The 17,749-nt window shown below is 27.2% G+C and overlaps 3 protein-coding genes across 11 annotated transcripts; all 3 read right to left on the bottom strand.

The window, feature by feature from the left end:
• Positions 1 to 853: 853 nt before the first annotated feature.
• Positions 854 to 8,046, bottom strand: LOC126838934 (putative uncharacterized protein DDB_G0278921). 7 transcript variants are annotated; one of them, XM_050573733.1, is made up of 4 exons: positions 7,840 to 8,013; positions 2,261 to 2,289; positions 1,262 to 1,510; positions 854 to 1,186 (listed from the first exon to the last, which is right to left on the bottom strand). In XM_050573733.1, exons 1-4 carry the CDS (start codon positions 7,887 to 7,889, stop codon positions 975 to 977), a joined length of 540 nt encoding a protein of 179 aa, XP_050429690.1. In that variant the 5' UTR covers positions 7,890 to 8,013; the 3' UTR covers positions 854 to 974. The 7 variants fall into 7 exon arrangements, with proteins under 7 accessions (XP_050429690.1, XP_050429691.1, XP_050429689.1 ...); XM_050573734.1 differs by lacking the exon at positions 7,840 to 8,013 and adding an exon at positions 6,287 to 6,360; XM_050573732.1 differs by lacking the exon at positions 7,840 to 8,013 and adding an exon at positions 2,395 to 2,564.
• A 1,147-nt stretch (positions 8,047 to 9,193) lies between these two features.
• On the bottom strand, positions 9,194 to 13,486 carry LOC126838933 (putative uncharacterized protein DDB_G0278921). 3 transcript variants are annotated; one of them, XM_050573729.1, is made up of 4 exons: positions 13,276 to 13,486; positions 10,613 to 10,641; positions 9,652 to 9,759; positions 9,194 to 9,576 (listed from the first exon to the last, which is right to left on the bottom strand). In XM_050573729.1, exons 1-4 carry the CDS (start codon positions 13,323 to 13,325, stop codon positions 9,368 to 9,370), a joined length of 396 nt encoding a protein of 131 aa, XP_050429686.1. In that variant the 5' UTR covers positions 13,326 to 13,486; the 3' UTR covers positions 9,194 to 9,367. The 3 variants fall into 3 exon arrangements, with proteins under 3 accessions (XP_050429686.1, XP_050429687.1, XP_050429685.1); XM_050573730.1 differs by lacking the exon at positions 13,276 to 13,486 and adding an exon at positions 10,752 to 10,843; XM_050573728.1 differs by lacking the exons at positions 9,194 to 9,576; positions 9,652 to 9,759; positions 10,613 to 10,641 and adding exons at positions 11,805 to 12,067; positions 12,143 to 12,391; positions 13,142 to 13,170 and having other exon boundaries at positions 13,276 to 13,455.
• Positions 13,487 to 15,124: 1,638 nt separating this feature from the next.
• Positions 15,125 to 17,122, bottom strand: LOC126837880 (uncharacterized). Its single transcript, XM_050571838.1, has 4 exons — positions 16,882 to 17,122; positions 16,740 to 16,771; positions 15,683 to 15,934; positions 15,125 to 15,159 (listed from the first exon to the last, which is right to left on the bottom strand). Exons 1-4 carry the CDS (start codon positions 16,929 to 16,931, stop codon positions 15,125 to 15,127), a joined length of 369 nt encoding a protein of 122 aa, XP_050427795.1. The 5' UTR covers positions 16,932 to 17,122.
• Positions 17,123 to 17,749: the final 627 nt, after the last annotated feature.

Raw genomic sequence — 17,749 nt, 5'->3', positions numbered from 1 at the left:
AAGAGTTGAAATCATGTCCAACACCTTGAAAAATGCACAGTGCCGGCAGGTGTAGGGAAATTCTCATTTTTCGTTCATTCTAGCTAAACTGTTCACGTGAAAGATAAACACGGAAAATGGCGACGTTATTGTTGTCGGTGTAGGACATATATTTTAATAAATGATACGGTGTAGCCACGAATAACAGAAAAACTAAAAAAAAAAACAAATATCTGCGTTCTGGTATCACTGCATATTTTTCAATATGTCTGATCGCTTTTTGATGTTTATTCTGTGGTAGACCGTTTACAAATAATTCATAGATGAACTACATACGTACACACAAATCAATACCTTTTTTACCGAGTTTATGAGCTGACACCTATGTCTGGCATCCGTCACGAGTTCCCTAACGATAACAAGTTGTCAAGTCACCACTATGGTTATGACGGTTAAAATGAGAACATCCTCGGTCCTGCATTACCCCGTCTTTCGTATCTTTTTATTTTGCTAGGTTATAACCACATACTATATGAAAACAGATAGCTAAATCCCAGATTAAATAGTAAGAACTTTTTTAAATCTGTGACAACGTAGTCATGGCTATGTTATTATTTACTAATAGAAATAGCAACTAGTTTTCTAAATTTCAGGTATAAAAAATAATAAATAGGTAACAACATTTAAAAAAAAGTACTGAACTATTTGACTATAAGTCTCAAATTTATCAATACAATTTTTTTGTAAAAGCAGTGACCTACTTTTGTCGTTTTTGAAATGACCGAACCAATTATAAATTGTATGTAATGTGTGATTATATTATGAATTTATGGTACAATTATTGCATAACTAAAATATAGTATCATAGTGCTAATACGGTATACATTCTTTATATTTTCATATTTTTTTAATAGAATATAATCAGTTTGTAATTTTTAAATTTAGATACATTGAAATTTTTTTTTTTATTTGTCGATTTACTGCTTGGTGAATGCTTATTTTGAATTTATAAAATTTATGATTCCTTCTCCTCGTGTTCCATTGAATATTGTTTTTATTTCATTGTTGACATACAGACAACCTCCACCGCAGTCTATCACTAATGGTCTCACCGTTGATTTGACTCCTGGGACTTTTTTGCCGTCGATCCAGAGTGCATCGCCTTTAAATTCTATGATTAAACCACATTGCTTAAAAACTCCATCTCCTGAAACGTATTCAATAAATAAAATGTGTTATAAGGTACGATAATAATTTGACCACAAGGCCAAACTAGGCTTACCCGTATGATCGAAGTTATTATACTGCGCACGATTATTACCACTGTTATTATACTGCTCACCACTATTACCACTGTTACCACTGAAGTTATTAAACTGCATACGATTATTACCACTGTTGTTATACTGCTCACCACTATTACCACTGTTCAACTGCACACTAGCTGTATTGCCAAAGTCATTATTCTGCTCATCTGTGGTGTTTGGAGTGTTAGACCTAGATGATCCACCACATTCTATGTCATTACATTCTATACAAAAATATAATTACTTTAAACAAAATAATAAGATGTCATATTACCATAAGAGAAACCATACGATTTGTTCATCGATTTCCTAAATAAATTCAGTTAATTTCTTAAAAAAAACCCTTTTTCTTTTTTTGAGAGAATTACTAATATATTGTATACATCACTGTACATACTGTAGCAGTATATGAATCAATTCGTATTATGTTCAAAAAATATTTTAACAATACAAACTTTATAATAACGTGTAAACTAAAAAACAGTGTAGAACTTGTTTTTGTAGCATACAAATTTATTTTTTTAAATTAATATAGATATCAGATTTAAAAATGAGATATTAACTTTATAAACTACTTGGTTAATACAAATTAGTTATATTGTCCTAATCGATCGAGTATTACGAAAAATAAAATATATATTAACTAAGAATAACAATGATTAAAATTATTAATCACAATTGAAAAACTTATCATGAGTAATAGTTTAATTTGTCATGTTTGAAAAATTTAATCGTGGAAAATAGAAATTCATTTTTGAAATCATAAGTATATTACATTATAGTTCTTACATATTTTACTGTGTAAAATATGGCTTATAATTATACTTAATAGTTTCTAACCATCTATAATTTCCTATCAGAAGTTATTTCAAAGCTCAGTCATAAAAATTACTTAAAAAATGCTTCGACTACACACTATGCCCTAACCTCCATAAGGTTATTTTTTTATACCAAATCTTATAAAATATAGTTACTTTTGTTTCTAGAAATATAACCACCACACCTAAAAGCAAACGTTTATATTTAAAAAAAAATTTAACAAAAAAACTCTACATTTTATATAATGTTTCCAAACGGTTTAAAAAATAAATAAATACAAAATACTTACGCCACGTACGTTGCCAGACTAAGCAAAAGAATCATTTTAATAGTTACCATATTAACTGTTTTAATTTACTGTTTAATTCAAATTTACTAAAATATTCGGTGTTTTTAGTACTTATAGGAGCAAAGACAACGTGTACAATACCGGTTAACACAAAATACAAGTTATGATTATGTGTACCATAACATATGTAATTTGTACACGTAGTCATTTAGACATAACAATTTTTTTTTTTTTGATTTGTCGCGTTTTTAAGTCAAGACGTATCTAAACACTATTTACCGTTTTTTCAATGTAACGCACCGCTCAGCCCAACAAGTATACCACGACGAATTTTGTTAAAAGGCATATTGAATACTTTTCGGACAAACAAGGAAATGTATATGCTTACAAAATTAAAAAAAAAATGTTCGATAATTATTATAATTACTATCAGATATTACTCCAGCTAAGGTTACTTAAAACTCGAAGGTTAATAATAAATCATAAGTTGAAAATATTCTAGTGTTAAACATACAATTATAGAATTTGTACACATAGATATTTTGATATGTTTTTTTTCCAACTGCCGTTGTGTATATTCATGAAACCAAAAATATTAAATGTTTAGTAAAATAACGTGTAAAACCTACATAGGTACAAGATAGTTTTAATGGGTGCCGTATCTGTAATTTTGTGTATCTTTTTTTTTTTATTTGATATATTTGATTTTATGAAAATAACGTTTTCCATGCGAATACCTTATAGCACTGTTAGAGTATACGCATCGCAAAAACTAATATAATGAAGAATTTAATCATCGATATTACGATTTTTTTTTTAAATTCCTACTCTACTTGTACTCATATATATGTTTTTTATTGTCTGTTATTTATAGTTTAAAGTTTTGACTCTTCATCTACGCTAGAAACTCGTAAATAGCTAAGGAGATCTTTAAAAACAAAGAACATCCATGTCTAGTGTTGTATGATTTTTATACAAAATTTAAATTTATTTTCTATTTTCTTTTTATCTAGGGCTTATAGTTTTAAATAGTCAACCTTTGGCCAAACCATACTAAAATTATGCTGTTTATAAAAGGTTTTTTCAACTTGTTTTTTAATATTTAAATATAACAAATAAGTTATAATTAAAAAGAAAGTTCTTAACTAATTGAATAGTTATAAGTATCAAATTTATCATTACATTTTTTTTTTTTTTGGAAAAACAGTGACCTCATTATGTCCTTTTTTGAAATGGCCGATTCAATTATAAATTTAATGATAATATTATGAATTTATATTAATATAGCTATTGTACAACTAAAATATAGTACTAAGAAATATATTCTTTTATTTTCATATTTTTAATTAGGATATAATCAGTTTGTAATAATTGCATTAAGTTACATTGAATTTTTTATCTCTCATTGTAGATTTATTGCTTCTTGAATATTTAAAAATACATGATTCCTTGTCCTAGTATTCCATTGAGTTGTTCAATTATTATGATGTAATCAGTTGGTAATATTTGAATTTGGTTACATTGAATTTTTATTTTTTATTGTAAAAATGCATTAATCCTTCTCCAGTTGTTTCAGCGAATTGTTCATTTATAATCCCATTTATCTTTAATGAACCTTCACCAATTTCTATCACGCTTACATTCTTTGCTTTAACTCCTTTCGCTTTTATGCCGTTGATAAAGAGTTTATTACCTTTAAATTTTACGGTATTACCATCTATATCATAAACTGTTTCTTCTGAAATGTTTTCAATAAATTAGATGTGATATAAGGTATGAAAATAATGCGACCCCGAGGCCGAATTAGACTTACCTCTATTACCTCTGTTAAAATTCACACAAGATGTATTACCCATGTCATTATTCTGTTCATCTGTGGTGTTTGGAGTGTTAGACCTAGATGATCCACCGCCAATGCAGTCTATATATAGAATTATATAAAAACATAATTACTTTAAACAATATAATACAATATGTTACTATTGCCATAATACCATCTATAGGATTTCCAAATAAATTTTCATAAATTCAATTAATTTTCCTAAAAAACCTTTTTTTTTAGAGTAAATTAATAATGAATTAAATACAACGCTGTACATACTGCGTTGAAACAGTATGAATCAATTTCTATGATACTCAAGCAATTTATATTCCCAGATTAACTAAAATTTTATACTATCATTTAAACTAAAAAAAAACTGTGTAAAACTTGTTTTTGTAGCATAACATTTAAAAATGTTATGATTTAAAAATCATACATTTTTTTTTTAGAATGTTTTTTCTGTCCCTTGGTTAATACAAATTAAAATTTATTGTCCTATTCAATCGAGTATTACCAAAAAAATACAATACGAAAAACAATGATTAAAATTATAATTGATAAACTAATCGTTGTTAAATTAATTAAGATTGAATAATTATATCGTGGAAAAAGCAGTTTTTTTTCAAATAAACTAATCATGGTAAAATGAATCATAATTGAAAAAGTTAACCGTGGAAAATAGCAATTTATTTTTTACATTTTTAATTAAAATATTTAGCACCACAAATAACTACAATTATACTACACAAGTGTGTAAAATATGGCTTGTAATTATTATACTTAATAGTTTTTAACTATCTATAATTTCCTATCAAAGTTATTTCAAAGCCCTGTCATAATAATTACTAAAAAAACTATTATTCCAGCGTCACCAATATGTTTCGACCCCTCACTATGCCTCGACCTCATTGAGATATTTTCATACCAAATCTTATAATATAATATAGTTACTTTTTATTGTAGAAGAACCGCCACCACACCTAAAAACCAAACGTTCATATTTAAAATTAAAATTAAAATAGAAAACTCAAGATTCGGTATAGTATTTCCAAACGGTTTTATAAAATAAATAGTTAGAATAAATACTTACGCCACGTATGCTACCAGACTAAACAAGAGAATAATTTTAATAGTTATCATATTATCTGTTATAATATACTGTTTAGTTCGACTGCATTTAAATATTCAGTGTTTTCAGTATTTATAGGACCTAACTCAACGTGTTTGCTTATAATTGGTTAACACAAAGTTACAAGTGGGGGATGTAGATGATTTTTTATTTTTTTCAAGACCATATTATTGTCTATAATGTAGCCTAGGTTATTTATGACCATGTTATTAAAATTATCCTCTTATTAATTTGTCGTTCATTGCAGTGTGAAAATATTATAATTAAAAATATGTATTTGCTTAGAACTTAAAATTTTTTGAAGAATTTTTAGTCAGAAATCATACACAAATGGTCCTTTGATAGGCCAAAAAAAAACTTGTCCGACAAGGCAAACCGTGAGGTTTGTGTGAAAACACAGCTGGCGGCTGTCTGTATTATCTTTGATTCCTTGATGAACTACCGCTAAGATTAAGGGTATTCAACCCCAATAATAGAACCAGATTCGTCCAGAAATGAACTTAGCTTTCCGTAAGATTCAGTTTAGACCGTAGCATATACATCCTCGAGGGACTACTTAGGCTCAAGTTTATCGGAAATATATTTATCAATAAATCAAACTCTGACACTAAAGTTAAAATTATACAATAATTAATTCGTATCAGCTGTTATTACAATATTGTTTGTTGATTGGTTTGTATTTATAATAGTCAGAAATATAATTTTCGTTCTGACATTGTTTAACAACGTGTAGCTGCAACTAAGTTTCATGTTTGAAATCATAAGTTAAGGTACAATAAAATAACCAATAACAATGGTGAAAGAGATAGTGTAGTTTAAGTTAAAATTTTGGTCGCAAATGATCAAACTTGATAGTGTAGAAAACGTTTATAATTAAAAAAAAATCAACATTTTATATAATGTTTCCAAACGGTTTTAAAAAATAAATAAAAAATACTTACGCCACGTACGTTGCCAGACTAAGCAAAAGAATCATTTTAATAGTTACCATATTAACTGTTTTAATTTACTGTTTTAAATTTAGATACATTGAAATTTTTTTTTTTATTTGTCGATTTACTGCTTGGTGAATGCTTATTTTGAATTTATAAAATTTATGATTCCTTCTCCTCGTGTTCCATTGAATATTGTTTTTATTTCATTGTTGACATACAGACAACCTCCACCGCAGTCTATCACTAATGGTCTCACCGTTGATTTGACTCCTGGGACTTTTTTGCCGTCGATCCAGAGTGCATCGCCTTTAAATTCTATGATTAAACCACATTGCTTAAAAACTCCATCTCCTGAAACGTATTCAATAAATAAAATGTGTTATAAGGTACGATAATAATTTGCCCACAAGGCCAAACTAGGCTTACCCGTATGATCGAAGTTATTATACTGCGCACGATTATTACCACTGTTATTATACTGCTCACCACTATTACCACTGTTACCACTGAAGTTATTAAACTGCATACGATTATTACCACTGTTGTTATACTGCTCACCACTATTACCACTGTTCAACTGCACACTAGCTGTATTGCCAAAGTCATTATTCTGCTCATCTGTGGTGTTTGGAGTGTTAGACCTAGATGATCCACCACATTCTATGTCATTACATTCTATACAAAAATATAATTACTTTAAACAAAATAATAAGATGTCATATTACCATAAGAGAAACCATACGATTTGTTCATCGATTTCCTAAATAAATTCAGTTAATTTCTTAAAAAAAACCCTTTTTCTTTTTTTGAGAGAATTACTAATATATTGTATACATCACTGTACATACTGTAGCAGTATATGAATCAATTCGTATTATGTTCAAAAAATATTTTAACAATACAAACTTTATAATAACGTGTAAACTAAAAAACAGTGTAGAACTTGTTTTTGTAGCATACAAATTTATTTTTTTAAATTAATATAGATATCAGATTTAAAAATGAGATATTAACTTTATAAACTACTTGGTTAATACAAATTAGTTATATTGTCCTAATCGATCGAGTATTACGAAAAATAAAATATATATTAACTAAGAATAACAATGATTAAAATTATTAATCACAATTGAAAAACTTATCATGAGTAATAGTTTATTTTGTCATGTTTGAAAAATTTAATCGTGGAAAATAGAAATTCATTTTTGAAATCATAAGTATATTACATTATAGTTCTTACATATTTTACTGTGTAAAATATGGCTTATAATTATACTTAATAGTTTCTAACCATCTATAATTTCCTATCAGAAGTTATTTCAAAGCTCAGTCATAAAAATTACTTAAAAAATGCTTCGACTACACACTATGCCCTAACCTCCATAAGGTTATTTTTTTATACCAAATCTTATAAAATATAGTTACTTTTGTTTCTAGAAATATAACCACCACACCTAAAAGCAAACGTTTATATTTAAAAAAAAATTTAACAAAAAAACTCTACATTTTATATAATGTTTCCAAACGGTTTAAAAAATAAATAAATACAAAATACTTACGCCACGTACGTTGCCAGACTAAGCAAAAGAATCATTTTAATAGTTACCATATTAACTGTTTTAATTTACTGTTTAATTCAAATTTACTAAAATATTCGGTGTTTTTAGTACTTATAGGAGCAAAGACAACGTGTACAATACCGGTTAACACAAAATACAAGTTATGATTATGTGTACCATAACATATGTAATTTGTACACGTAGTCATTTAGACATAACAATTTTTTTTTTTTTGATTTGTCGCGTTTTTAAGTCAAGACGTATCTAAACACTATTTACCGTTTTTTCAATGTATCGCACCGCTCAGCCCAACAAGTATACCACGACGAATTTTGTTAAAAGGCATATTGAATACTTTTCGGACAAACAAGCAAATGTATATGCTTACAAAATTAAAAAAAAAATGTTCGATAATTATTATAATTACTATCAGATATTACTCCAGCTAAGGTTACTTAAAACTCGAAGGTTAATAATAAATCATAAGTTGAAAATATTCTAGTGTTAAACATACAATTATAGAATTTGTACACATAGATATTTTGATATGTTTTTTTTCCAACTGCCGTTGTGTATATTCATGAAACCAAAAATATTAAATGTTTAGTAAAATAACGTGTAAAACCTACATAGGTACAAGATAGTTTTAATGGGTGTCGTATCTGTAATTTTGTGTATCTTTTTTTTTTTATTTGATATATTTGATTTTATGAAAATAACGTTTTCCATGCGAATACCTTATAGCACTGTTAGAGTATACGCATCGCCAAACTAATATAATGAAGAATTTAATCATCGATATTACGATTTTTTTTTTAAATTCCTACTCTACTTGTACTCATATATATGTTTTTTATTGTCTGTTATTTATAGTTTAAAGTTTTGACTCTTCATCTACGCTAGAAACTCGTAAATAGCTAAGGAGATCTTTAAAAACAAAGAACATCCATGTCTAGTGTTGTATGATTTTTATACAAAATTAAAATTTATTTTCTATTTTCTTTTTATCTAGGGCTTATAGTTTTAAATAGTCAACCTTTGGCCAAACCATACTAAAATTATGCTGTTTATAAAAGGTTTTTTCAACTTGTTTTTTAATATTTAAATATAACAAATAAGTTATAATTAAAAAGAAAGTTCTTAACTAATTGAATAGTTATAAGTATCAAATTTATCATTACATTTTTTTTTTTTTTGGAAAAACAGTGACCTCATTATGTCCTTTTTTGAAATGGCCGATTCAATTATAAATTTAATGATAATATTATGAATTTATATTAATATAGCTATTGTACAACTAAAATATAGTACTAAGAAATATATTCTTTTATTTTCATATTTTTAATTAGGATATAATCAGTTTGTAATAATTGCATTAAGTTACATTGAATTTTTTATCTCTCATTGTAGATTTATTGCTTCTTGAATATTTAAAAATACATGATTCCTTGTCCTAGTATTCCATTGAGTTGTTCAATTATTATGATGTAATCAGTTGGTAATATTTGAATTTGGTTACATTGAATTTTTATTTTTTATTGTAAAAATGCATTAATCCTTCTCCAGTTGTTTCAGCGAATTGTTCATTTATAATCCCATTTATCTTTAATGAACCTTCACCAATTTCTATCACGCTTACATTCTTTGCTTTAACTCCTTTCGCTTTTATGCCGTTGATAAAGAGTTTATTACCTTTAAATTTTACGGTATTACCATCTATATCATAAACTGTTTCTTCTGAAATGTTTTCAATAAATTAGATGTGATATAAGGTATGAAAATAATGCGACCCCGAGGCCGAATTAGACTTACCTCTATTACCTCTGTTAAAATTCACACAAGATGTATTACCCATGTCATTATTCTGTTCATCTGTGGTGTTTGGAGTGTTAGACCTAGATGATCCACCGCCAATGCAGTCTATATATAGAATTATATAAAAACATAATTACTTTAAACAATATAATACAATATGTTACTATTGCCATAATACCATCTATAGGATTTCCAAATAAATTTTCATAAATTCAATTAATTTTCCTAAAAAACCTTTTTTTTTTAGAGTAAATTAATAATGAATTAAATACAACGCTGTACATACTGCGTTGAAACAGTATGAATCAATTTCTATGATACTCAAGCAATTTATATTCCCAGATTAACTAAAATTTTATACTATCATTTAAACTAAAAAAAAACTGTGTAAAACTTGTTTTTGTAGCATAACATTTAAAAATGTTATGATTTAAAAATCATATATTTTTTTTTTAGAATGTTTTTTCTGTCCCTTGGTTAATACAAATTAAAATTTATTGTCCTATTCAATCGAGTATTACCAAAAAAATACAATACGAAAAACAATGATTAAAATTATAATTGATAAACTAATCGTTGTTAAATTAATTAAGATTGAATAATTATATCGTGGAAAAAGCAGTTTTTTTTCAAATAAACTAATCATGGTAAAATGAATCATAATTGAAAAAGTTAACCGTGGAAAATAGCAATTTATTTTTTACATTTTTAATTAAAATATTTAGCACCACAAATAACTACAATTATACTACACAAGTGTGTAAAATATGGCTTGTAATTATTATACTTAATAGTTTTTAACTATCTATAATTTCCTATCAAAGTTATTTCAAAGCCCTGTCATAATAATTACTAAAAAAACTATTATTCCAGCGTCACCAATATGTTTCGACCCCTCACTATGCCTCGACCTCATTGAGATATTTTCATACCAAATCTTATAATATAATATAGTTACTTTTTATTGTAGAAGAACCGCCACCACACCTAAAAACCAAACGTTCATATTTAAAATTAAAATTAAAATAGAAAACTCAAGATTCGGTATAGTATTTCCAAACGGTTTTATAAAATAAATAGTTAGAATAAATACTTACGCCACGTATGCTACCAGACTAAACAAGAGAATAATTTTAATAGTTATCATATTATCTGTTATAATATACTGTTTAGTTCGACTGCATTTAAATATTCAGTGTTTTCAGTATTTATAGGACCTAACTCAACGTGTTTGCTTATAATTGGTTAACACAAAGTTACAAGTGGGGGATGTAGATGATTTTTTATTTTTTTCAAGACCATATTATTGTCTATAATGTAGCCTAGGTTATTTATGACCATGTTATTAAAATTATCCTCTTATTAATTTGTCGTTCATTGCAGTGTGAAAATATTATAATTAAAAATATGTATTTGCTTAGAACTTAAAATTTTTTGAAGAATTTTTAGTCAGAAATCATACACAAATGGTCCTTTGATAGGCCAAAAAAAAACTTGTCCGACAAGGCAAACCGTGAGGTTTGTGTGAAAACACAGCTGGCGGCTGTCTGTATTATCTTTGATTCCTTGATGAACTACCGCTAAGATTAAGGGTATTCAACCCCAATAATAGAACCAGATTCGTCCAGAAATGAACTTAGCTTTCCGTAAGATTCAGTTTAGACCGTAGCATATACATCCTCGAGGGACTACTTAGGCTCAAGTTTATCGGAAATATATTTATCAATAAATCAAACTCTGACACTAAAGTTAAAATTATACAATAATTAATTCGTATCAGCTGTTATTACAATATTGTTTGTTGATTGGTTTGTATTTATAATAGTCAGAAATATAATTTTCGTTCTGACATTGTTTAACAACGTGTAGCTGCAACTAAGTTTCATGTTTGAAATCATAAGTTAAGGTACAATAAAATAACCAATAACAATGGTGAAAGAGATAGTGTAGTTTAAGTTAAAATTTTGGTCGCAAATGATCAAACTTGATAGTGTAGAAAACGTTTATAATTAAAAAAAAATCAACATTTTATATAATGTTTCCAAACGGTTTTAAAAAATAAATAAAAAATACGTACGTTGCCAGACTAAGCAAAAGAATCATTTTAATAGTTACCATATTAACTGTTTTAATTTACTGTTTTAAATTTAGATACATTGAAATTTTTTTTTTTATTTGTCGATTTACTGCTTGGTGAATGCTTATTTTGAATTTATAAAATTTATGATTCCTTCTCCTCGTGTTCCATTGAATATTGTTTTTATTTCATTGTTGACATACAGACAACCTCCACCGCAGTCTATCACTAATGGTCTCACCGTTGATTTGACTCCTGGGACTTTTTTGCCGTCGATCCAGAGTGCATCGCCTTTAAATTCTATGATTAAACCACATTGCTTAAAAACTCCATCTCCTGAAACGTATTCAATAAATAAAATGTGTTATAAGGTACGATAATAATTTGCCCACAAGGCCAAACTAGGCTTACCCGTATGATCGAAGTTATTATACTGCGCACGATTATTACCACTGTTATTATACTGCTCACCACTATTACCACTGTTACCACTGAAGTTATTAAACTGCATACGATTATTACCACTGTTGTTATACTGCTCACCACTATTACCACTGTTCAACTGCACACTAGCTGTATTGCCAAAGTCATTATTCTGCTCATCTGTGGTGTTTGGAGTGTTAGACCTAGATGATCCACCACATTCTATGTCATTACATTCTATACAAAAATATAATTACTTTAAACAAAATAATAAGATGTCATATTACCATAAGAGAAACCATACGATTTGTTCATCGATTTCCTAAATAAATTCAGTTAATTTCTTAAAAAAAACCCTTTTTCTTTTTTTGAGAGAATTACTAATATATTGTATACATCACTGTACATACTGTAGCAGTATATGAATCAATTCGTATTATGTTCAAAAAATATTTTAACAATACAAACTTTATAATAACGTGTAAACTAAAAAACAGTGTAGAACTTGTTTTTGTAGCATACAAATTTATTTTTTTAAATTAATATAGATATCAGATTTAAAAATGAGATATTAACTTTATAAACTACTTGGTTAATACAAATTAGTTATATTGTCCTAATCGATCGAGTATTACGAAAAATAAAATATATATTAACTAAGAATAACAATGATTAAAATTATTAATCACAATTGAAAAACTTATCATGAGTAATAGTTTATTTTGTCATGTTTGAAAAATTTAATCGTGGAAAATAGAAATTCATTTTTGAAATCATAAGTATATTACATTATAGTTCTTACATATTTTACTGTGTAAAATATGGCTTATAATTATACTTAATAGTTTCTAACCATCTATAATTTCCTATCAGAAGTTATTTCAAAGCTCAGTCATAAAAATTACTTAAAAAATGCTTCGACTACACACTATGCCCTAACCTCCATAAGGTTATTTTTTTATACCAAATCTTATAAAATATAGTTACTTTTGTTTCTAGAAATATAACCACCACACCTAAAAGCAAACGTTTATATTTAAAAAAAAATTTAACAAAAAAACTCTACATTTTATATAATGTTTCCAAACGGTTTAAAAAATAAATAAATACAAAATACTTACGCCACGTACGTTGCCAGACTAAGCAAAAGAATCATTTTAATAGTTACCATATTAACTGTTTTAATTTACTGTTTAATTCAAATTTACTAAAATATTCGGTGTTTTTAGTACTTATAGGAGCAAAGACAACGTGTACAATACCGGTTAACACAAAATACAAGTTATGATTATGTGTACCATAACATATGTAATTTGTACACGTAGTCATTTAGACATAACAATTTTTTTTTTTTTGATTTGTCGCGTTTTTAAGTCAAGACGTATCTAAACACTATTTACCGTTTTTTCAATGTATCGCACCGCTCAGCCCAACAAGTATACCACGACGAATTTTGTTAAAAGGCATATTGAATACTTTTCGGACAAACAAGCAAATGTCTGTACTTAAAAAATGTTCGATAATTATTATAATTACTATCAGGTATTACTCCAGCTAAGGTTACTTAAAACTCGAAGGTTATAATAAATCATAGGTTGAAAATATTCTAGTGTTAAACATACAATTATAGAATTAGTACACATAAATATTTTGATATATTTTTTTCCAACTGCCGATGTGAATATTCATGAAACCAAAAATATTAAATTTTTAGTAAAATAACGTGTAAACCCTACATAGGTATAAGATAGTGTTAATGGGTGCCATGTTTGTAATTTTGTGTATCTTTTAGCTTCGATGCAAAGCGGAGAAGGTATTAGTTTTTCTCTGATGTGTTTTTTTTTATCTGTATACACTGTAACTTTTTTAATACCGAACCAATTCCTTCGAGTAGCAACTCTATAAATCACAAATTTCATCTAGTTGGTACTTTAGGGGGGTAGGAGTAAAAGTTGAAAAAGTTTACTTCTTTATTGTCAAAATTTGAAAAAACCGTACGAGTTTTTAAGTTGGAATTTTACTGGCTATAATTTCGAGAAAAAAAGTCGGATCGAGTTGAAATTTATAAGAAATATTTATTTAGTATGCCCGCACTCGTCAGTTGTATCAAATTTAAATTAAACTCATTTACCACCCCCCGAGAGGGGGTTCAAGTTTTTTTAGTTTTTTAGCCGTAATTTTAAGACCTTTAAGTTGAAAATTTGTCAGTAGTTAGAACTCATATGTGTATCCATAACATGTTAAACTGAAAACAAATTCGGCTCTATAGTTTTTTTTAATTGCTGAAAAACTGTGTTTTCGCTGATTGCGTATATTTTAACAAAAACACCTAAAATCTTTAAAAAAATGTATCAAATCATTAAAACAATTTTATGTAGATCTATGCAGAATGATACTGTTAAGTTTTGTGCTCAAGTACCACTTTTGACTTTAAGCTTACACAAATTAAATTTTAATTTTTTTTTTACTTAAGTTTTTTCTGGCTGAGTGAAATTGAGAAATTATATTAAATTCGTAATCACCGACCCCAAAAACATATAATTTGACCACTTTTGAAGCATTTTACATAAAAACACAGAAAAATGTTTTAGTTTCGATGCAGAGCGTCGAAGGTATTGGTTTTAATGTGTTTAGGTTGTACTTGTTTTACTATTTATGTAATATAATAATAAAATAATAATTATGTAACTTATTAAAAGATTACGGCTCTTTTAAATTATATTATAAACTTCAAAGTCCAATCAAATTCTATTTTACTAAAAAACAAAAAATAGATTAACATATATGTCTAAATTTATTATTCATACAAGTTGCTATAAGATATTGCAAAACCGCCCCTCCCTTTAGGATTTTAATCCTCTAATCGAAGGGGGGAAAATTACAATAACCTTGAAATAACATTGTATTACAAAAAAAAAACCAAATTCAGTTCACGTAAATTGTTTTTTTTATTATTATTCTAGAAAATCGTCAATAAGTCGGGTTGGCCATGAATTTCTTAAGACCTTGAATTTGTCGATTCGTATATTTCAATTTATGTATACAGTGGAAATGGGAAAGTACATCGAACAACCCAAGTGTTTTTCTATAGTAAAAAAATTGCGTTTTCGAGTTAATGCTTAGGCGAGAATTCGATAATAATACTGCCATAGAAAATCGTACATATAAATCTTTTTTTACTTTTGAATTCGGTGTAACTTTTGAAATATATGCGCTAATGTGCGAAATTATACAAAATCCTCACTCTCTAACAAATTATTATAATAATTTATACACCTATGCAATGGTCTTATCATTAATGACTTATTAATTCGTATTGGCCTAAAACGGAACCCCTAATTTGTTGAAAATTGTCCACCAACTTTTATGGTCTCGGCGATAAATTCTTCCGCTTTTCTTTTCTCTAATCGTAATTAATTTTTATCACAATTGTTGCATCTAAGCTACAAAATGCATCTCCTGAAACGTTTTCAATAAATAAAATGTGATACAAGGTATGATAATAATTAGACTTGCCTATTATATTACCTTGGTTATCCTGCACTTCACCACTCGGAGTAATAACCTGCTCACCTCCACTAACCGGATTAAAAACTTGCACACATTCATTACCCTGATTATTAAACTGCGTACCTCTATTAGCAATGTTATTAAAAATGTTTGAAGTACCAACTCCGTAATCTTCAACATGAACTTCATCTTCGTTTGGTAATTCACTAGATTCAAGAGTCATTCGTGACAATGACACGATGTCGTCATTGTCCAATTGTGTTGTTTCGACTGAAATGTTAACAATATATATCTTAAAAACTATGTAGCCAGGCACGCACATCACTCAATCTATGGTAACAACATTATAATATACACAATCGACCAGTTCATACATTTAGCAGATTATTGTCAAAAAATGTTTTTGACATGCAGAGTTGGGAATTTTGTATTTAAGTTAAAAAATTTTTAATCTTAACTATTTGAGTCAAAAAATAAAAATAGTCATGGTTAAAAATTTACTTTTTTGTAGGTACATAAGAATACAGTTTTAGTGGCTTAAGAAATCATTTGTGTACAATTTAATGATATTATATTGTATAGTTTCATTTAATTTAAAAATGTTCAATGAATAATAGCACTTAAACTTAAAACTGTGTATTACTTGTTTTCGTAGCGCTTTTAAAAAATAATTAAATAAGAGCTAACGGATTAAAAAAGATGAAATTTTTATCTCAAGGTATGGTTATAAGACTAGTCCACTAATTTTAAAAAAATGGTTAAAATAAAAATATATTATATTTTATATAATGCGCAACTCTGCCGACGTGACGGTGAAATTTATTTTTTCAATTTTCATTGGAATTATTTAACACCAAAAAAAATCATATAAGTTATAACACAATAGTTAATATGGTTTATATTTATACTTCTAGTAATAAAACCTTTTATAATTTCCTATGCAAGGTTATTTCTAAACTCATAAAAATTACTAAAAAGGCTATTACTCCATGTCACCAATATAATTTAGAGTTTAGTCCCACATGCTCCGGCCTTATTGAATTATTTTATTTTAATCTTATAATATTATTGTTACCTTCTTTTGGCGATTCATCGCCGTTACCACACCTGAAAAGCAAACGTTTATATTTAAAATTAATATTAAACAAGAAAACTCAAGATCTAATATAATATATCCAAACGGTTTTAATAAATAAATAGTTAGAAAAAATACTTACACCGCGTATGCAACTAGATTAAACAAAAGAATAATTTTAATAGTTATCATATTAACTATTTTAATATACCGTTCAACTATACTAAAATATTGGGTGTTTTTAGTAGTTAAGTATAGAATCAAAGTCAACGTGTACGTCTACAATATCGGTTAACACTAAGTTACAAGTTGGGCATACAGATAGATTTACGTTTTTTTGCACGAATAAAACACATATTAATATTTGTTTTCAAGACAATGTAACCGTCTATTATAACGCCCGTGTTATTTATGGGCATCTTCATTGCACTGTAAAATTCAACAATAATAAATATGTATTTGCTTAGAGCTCAATATTTTTTGTCAGAAATCGCACACAAAAGGTATTGTAAAAAGCCAAAAAAAAAACTTCACTACTTAATATTTAAATATTTTTAATTTCCATTTTCAGAATTATTATATTGATGTTCAGTATGAGCAGTTCGATTCTTAGTTTTTAATTTTCATTAAGTTTTTTTGGCAGTGTAATATTTAAAACTGTTGTACAGGGGGATTTTTGTTATCATTGGCCACTTAATATCTCACTGGATTTAATTAATAATGAAATTGATTTTATCATAGTGTTTTTATATAATGTGATCTCAATTTTCCACAATTTATTATGTTTGTACCCGCCTTCCAAACTAGTTTTTTTGATAGTTTTTTTTTAGATGTCAAATTCGCCCTTTTTGGTACACCAGATTGATGAAACGACTCAATGGGTAGGCTATTGTTGACCACTTTTGAAGTCTTTTACAAAAAAATAAAAAAATAAAATTGTTTTAAATATTCTCCATAAGTATCAAATTTATCATTACATTTTTTTTTTTTTTTAAAACAGTGACTTACTT

Source organism: Adelges cooleyi, unplaced genomic scaffold (genome assembly GCF_023614345.1).
Source record: "Adelges cooleyi isolate 19-005CV unplaced genomic scaffold, UGA_ACOO_1.1 ACOO_flye_CR_arks_rails_tigmint_CR_PRNA_30, whole genome shotgun sequence".
Classification (NCBI taxonomy): domain Eukaryota; kingdom Metazoa; phylum Arthropoda; class Insecta; order Hemiptera; family Adelgidae; genus Adelges; species Adelges cooleyi.
Note: the sequence above shows the minus strand (reverse complement) of the source record. Positions and strands in the feature narration are given on the sequence as shown.

Excerpts from the sequence above, each read along its gene's own strand:
- LOC126838934 (XM_050573731.1), bottom strand. The coding sequence starts at position 7,889 with ATGGTAACTATTAAAATGATTCTTTTGCTTAGTCTGGCAACGTACGTG. Across the intron at positions 6,956-7,705 it reads TTATATTTCTAGAAACAAAA|AATGTAATGACATAGAATGT; the intron begins GTAACTATATTT and ends ATTTTTGTATAG. Across the intron at positions 6,632-6,706 it reads TAATAACTTCGATCATACGG|GAGATGGAGTTTTTAAGCAA; the intron begins GTAAGCCTAGTT and ends AATACGTTTCAG.
- LOC126837880 (XM_050571838.1), bottom strand. The coding sequence starts at position 16,931 with ATGATAACTATTAAAATTATTCTTTTGTTTAATCTAGTTGCATACGCG. Across the intron at positions 16,772-16,881 it reads AATCTAGTTGCATACGCGGT|GTGTGGTAACGGCGATGAAT; the intron begins GTAAGTATTTTT and ends TTTGCTTTTCAG. Across the intron at positions 15,935-16,739 it reads CGATGAATCGCCAAAAGAAG|TCGAAACAACACAATTGGAC; the intron begins GTAACAATAATA and ends TTAACATTTCAG.
- LOC126838933 (XM_050573728.1), bottom strand. The coding sequence starts at position 13,325 with ATGGTAACTATTAAAATGATTCTTTTGCTTAGTCTGGCAACGTACGTG. Across the intron at positions 13,171-13,275 it reads AGTCTGGCAACGTACGTGGC|GTGTGGTGGTTATATTTCTA; the intron begins GTAAGTATTTTG and ends GTTTGCTTTTAG. Across the intron at positions 12,392-13,141 it reads TTATATTTCTAGAAACAAAA|AATGTAATGACATAGAATGT; the intron begins GTAACTATATTT and ends ATTTTTGTATAG.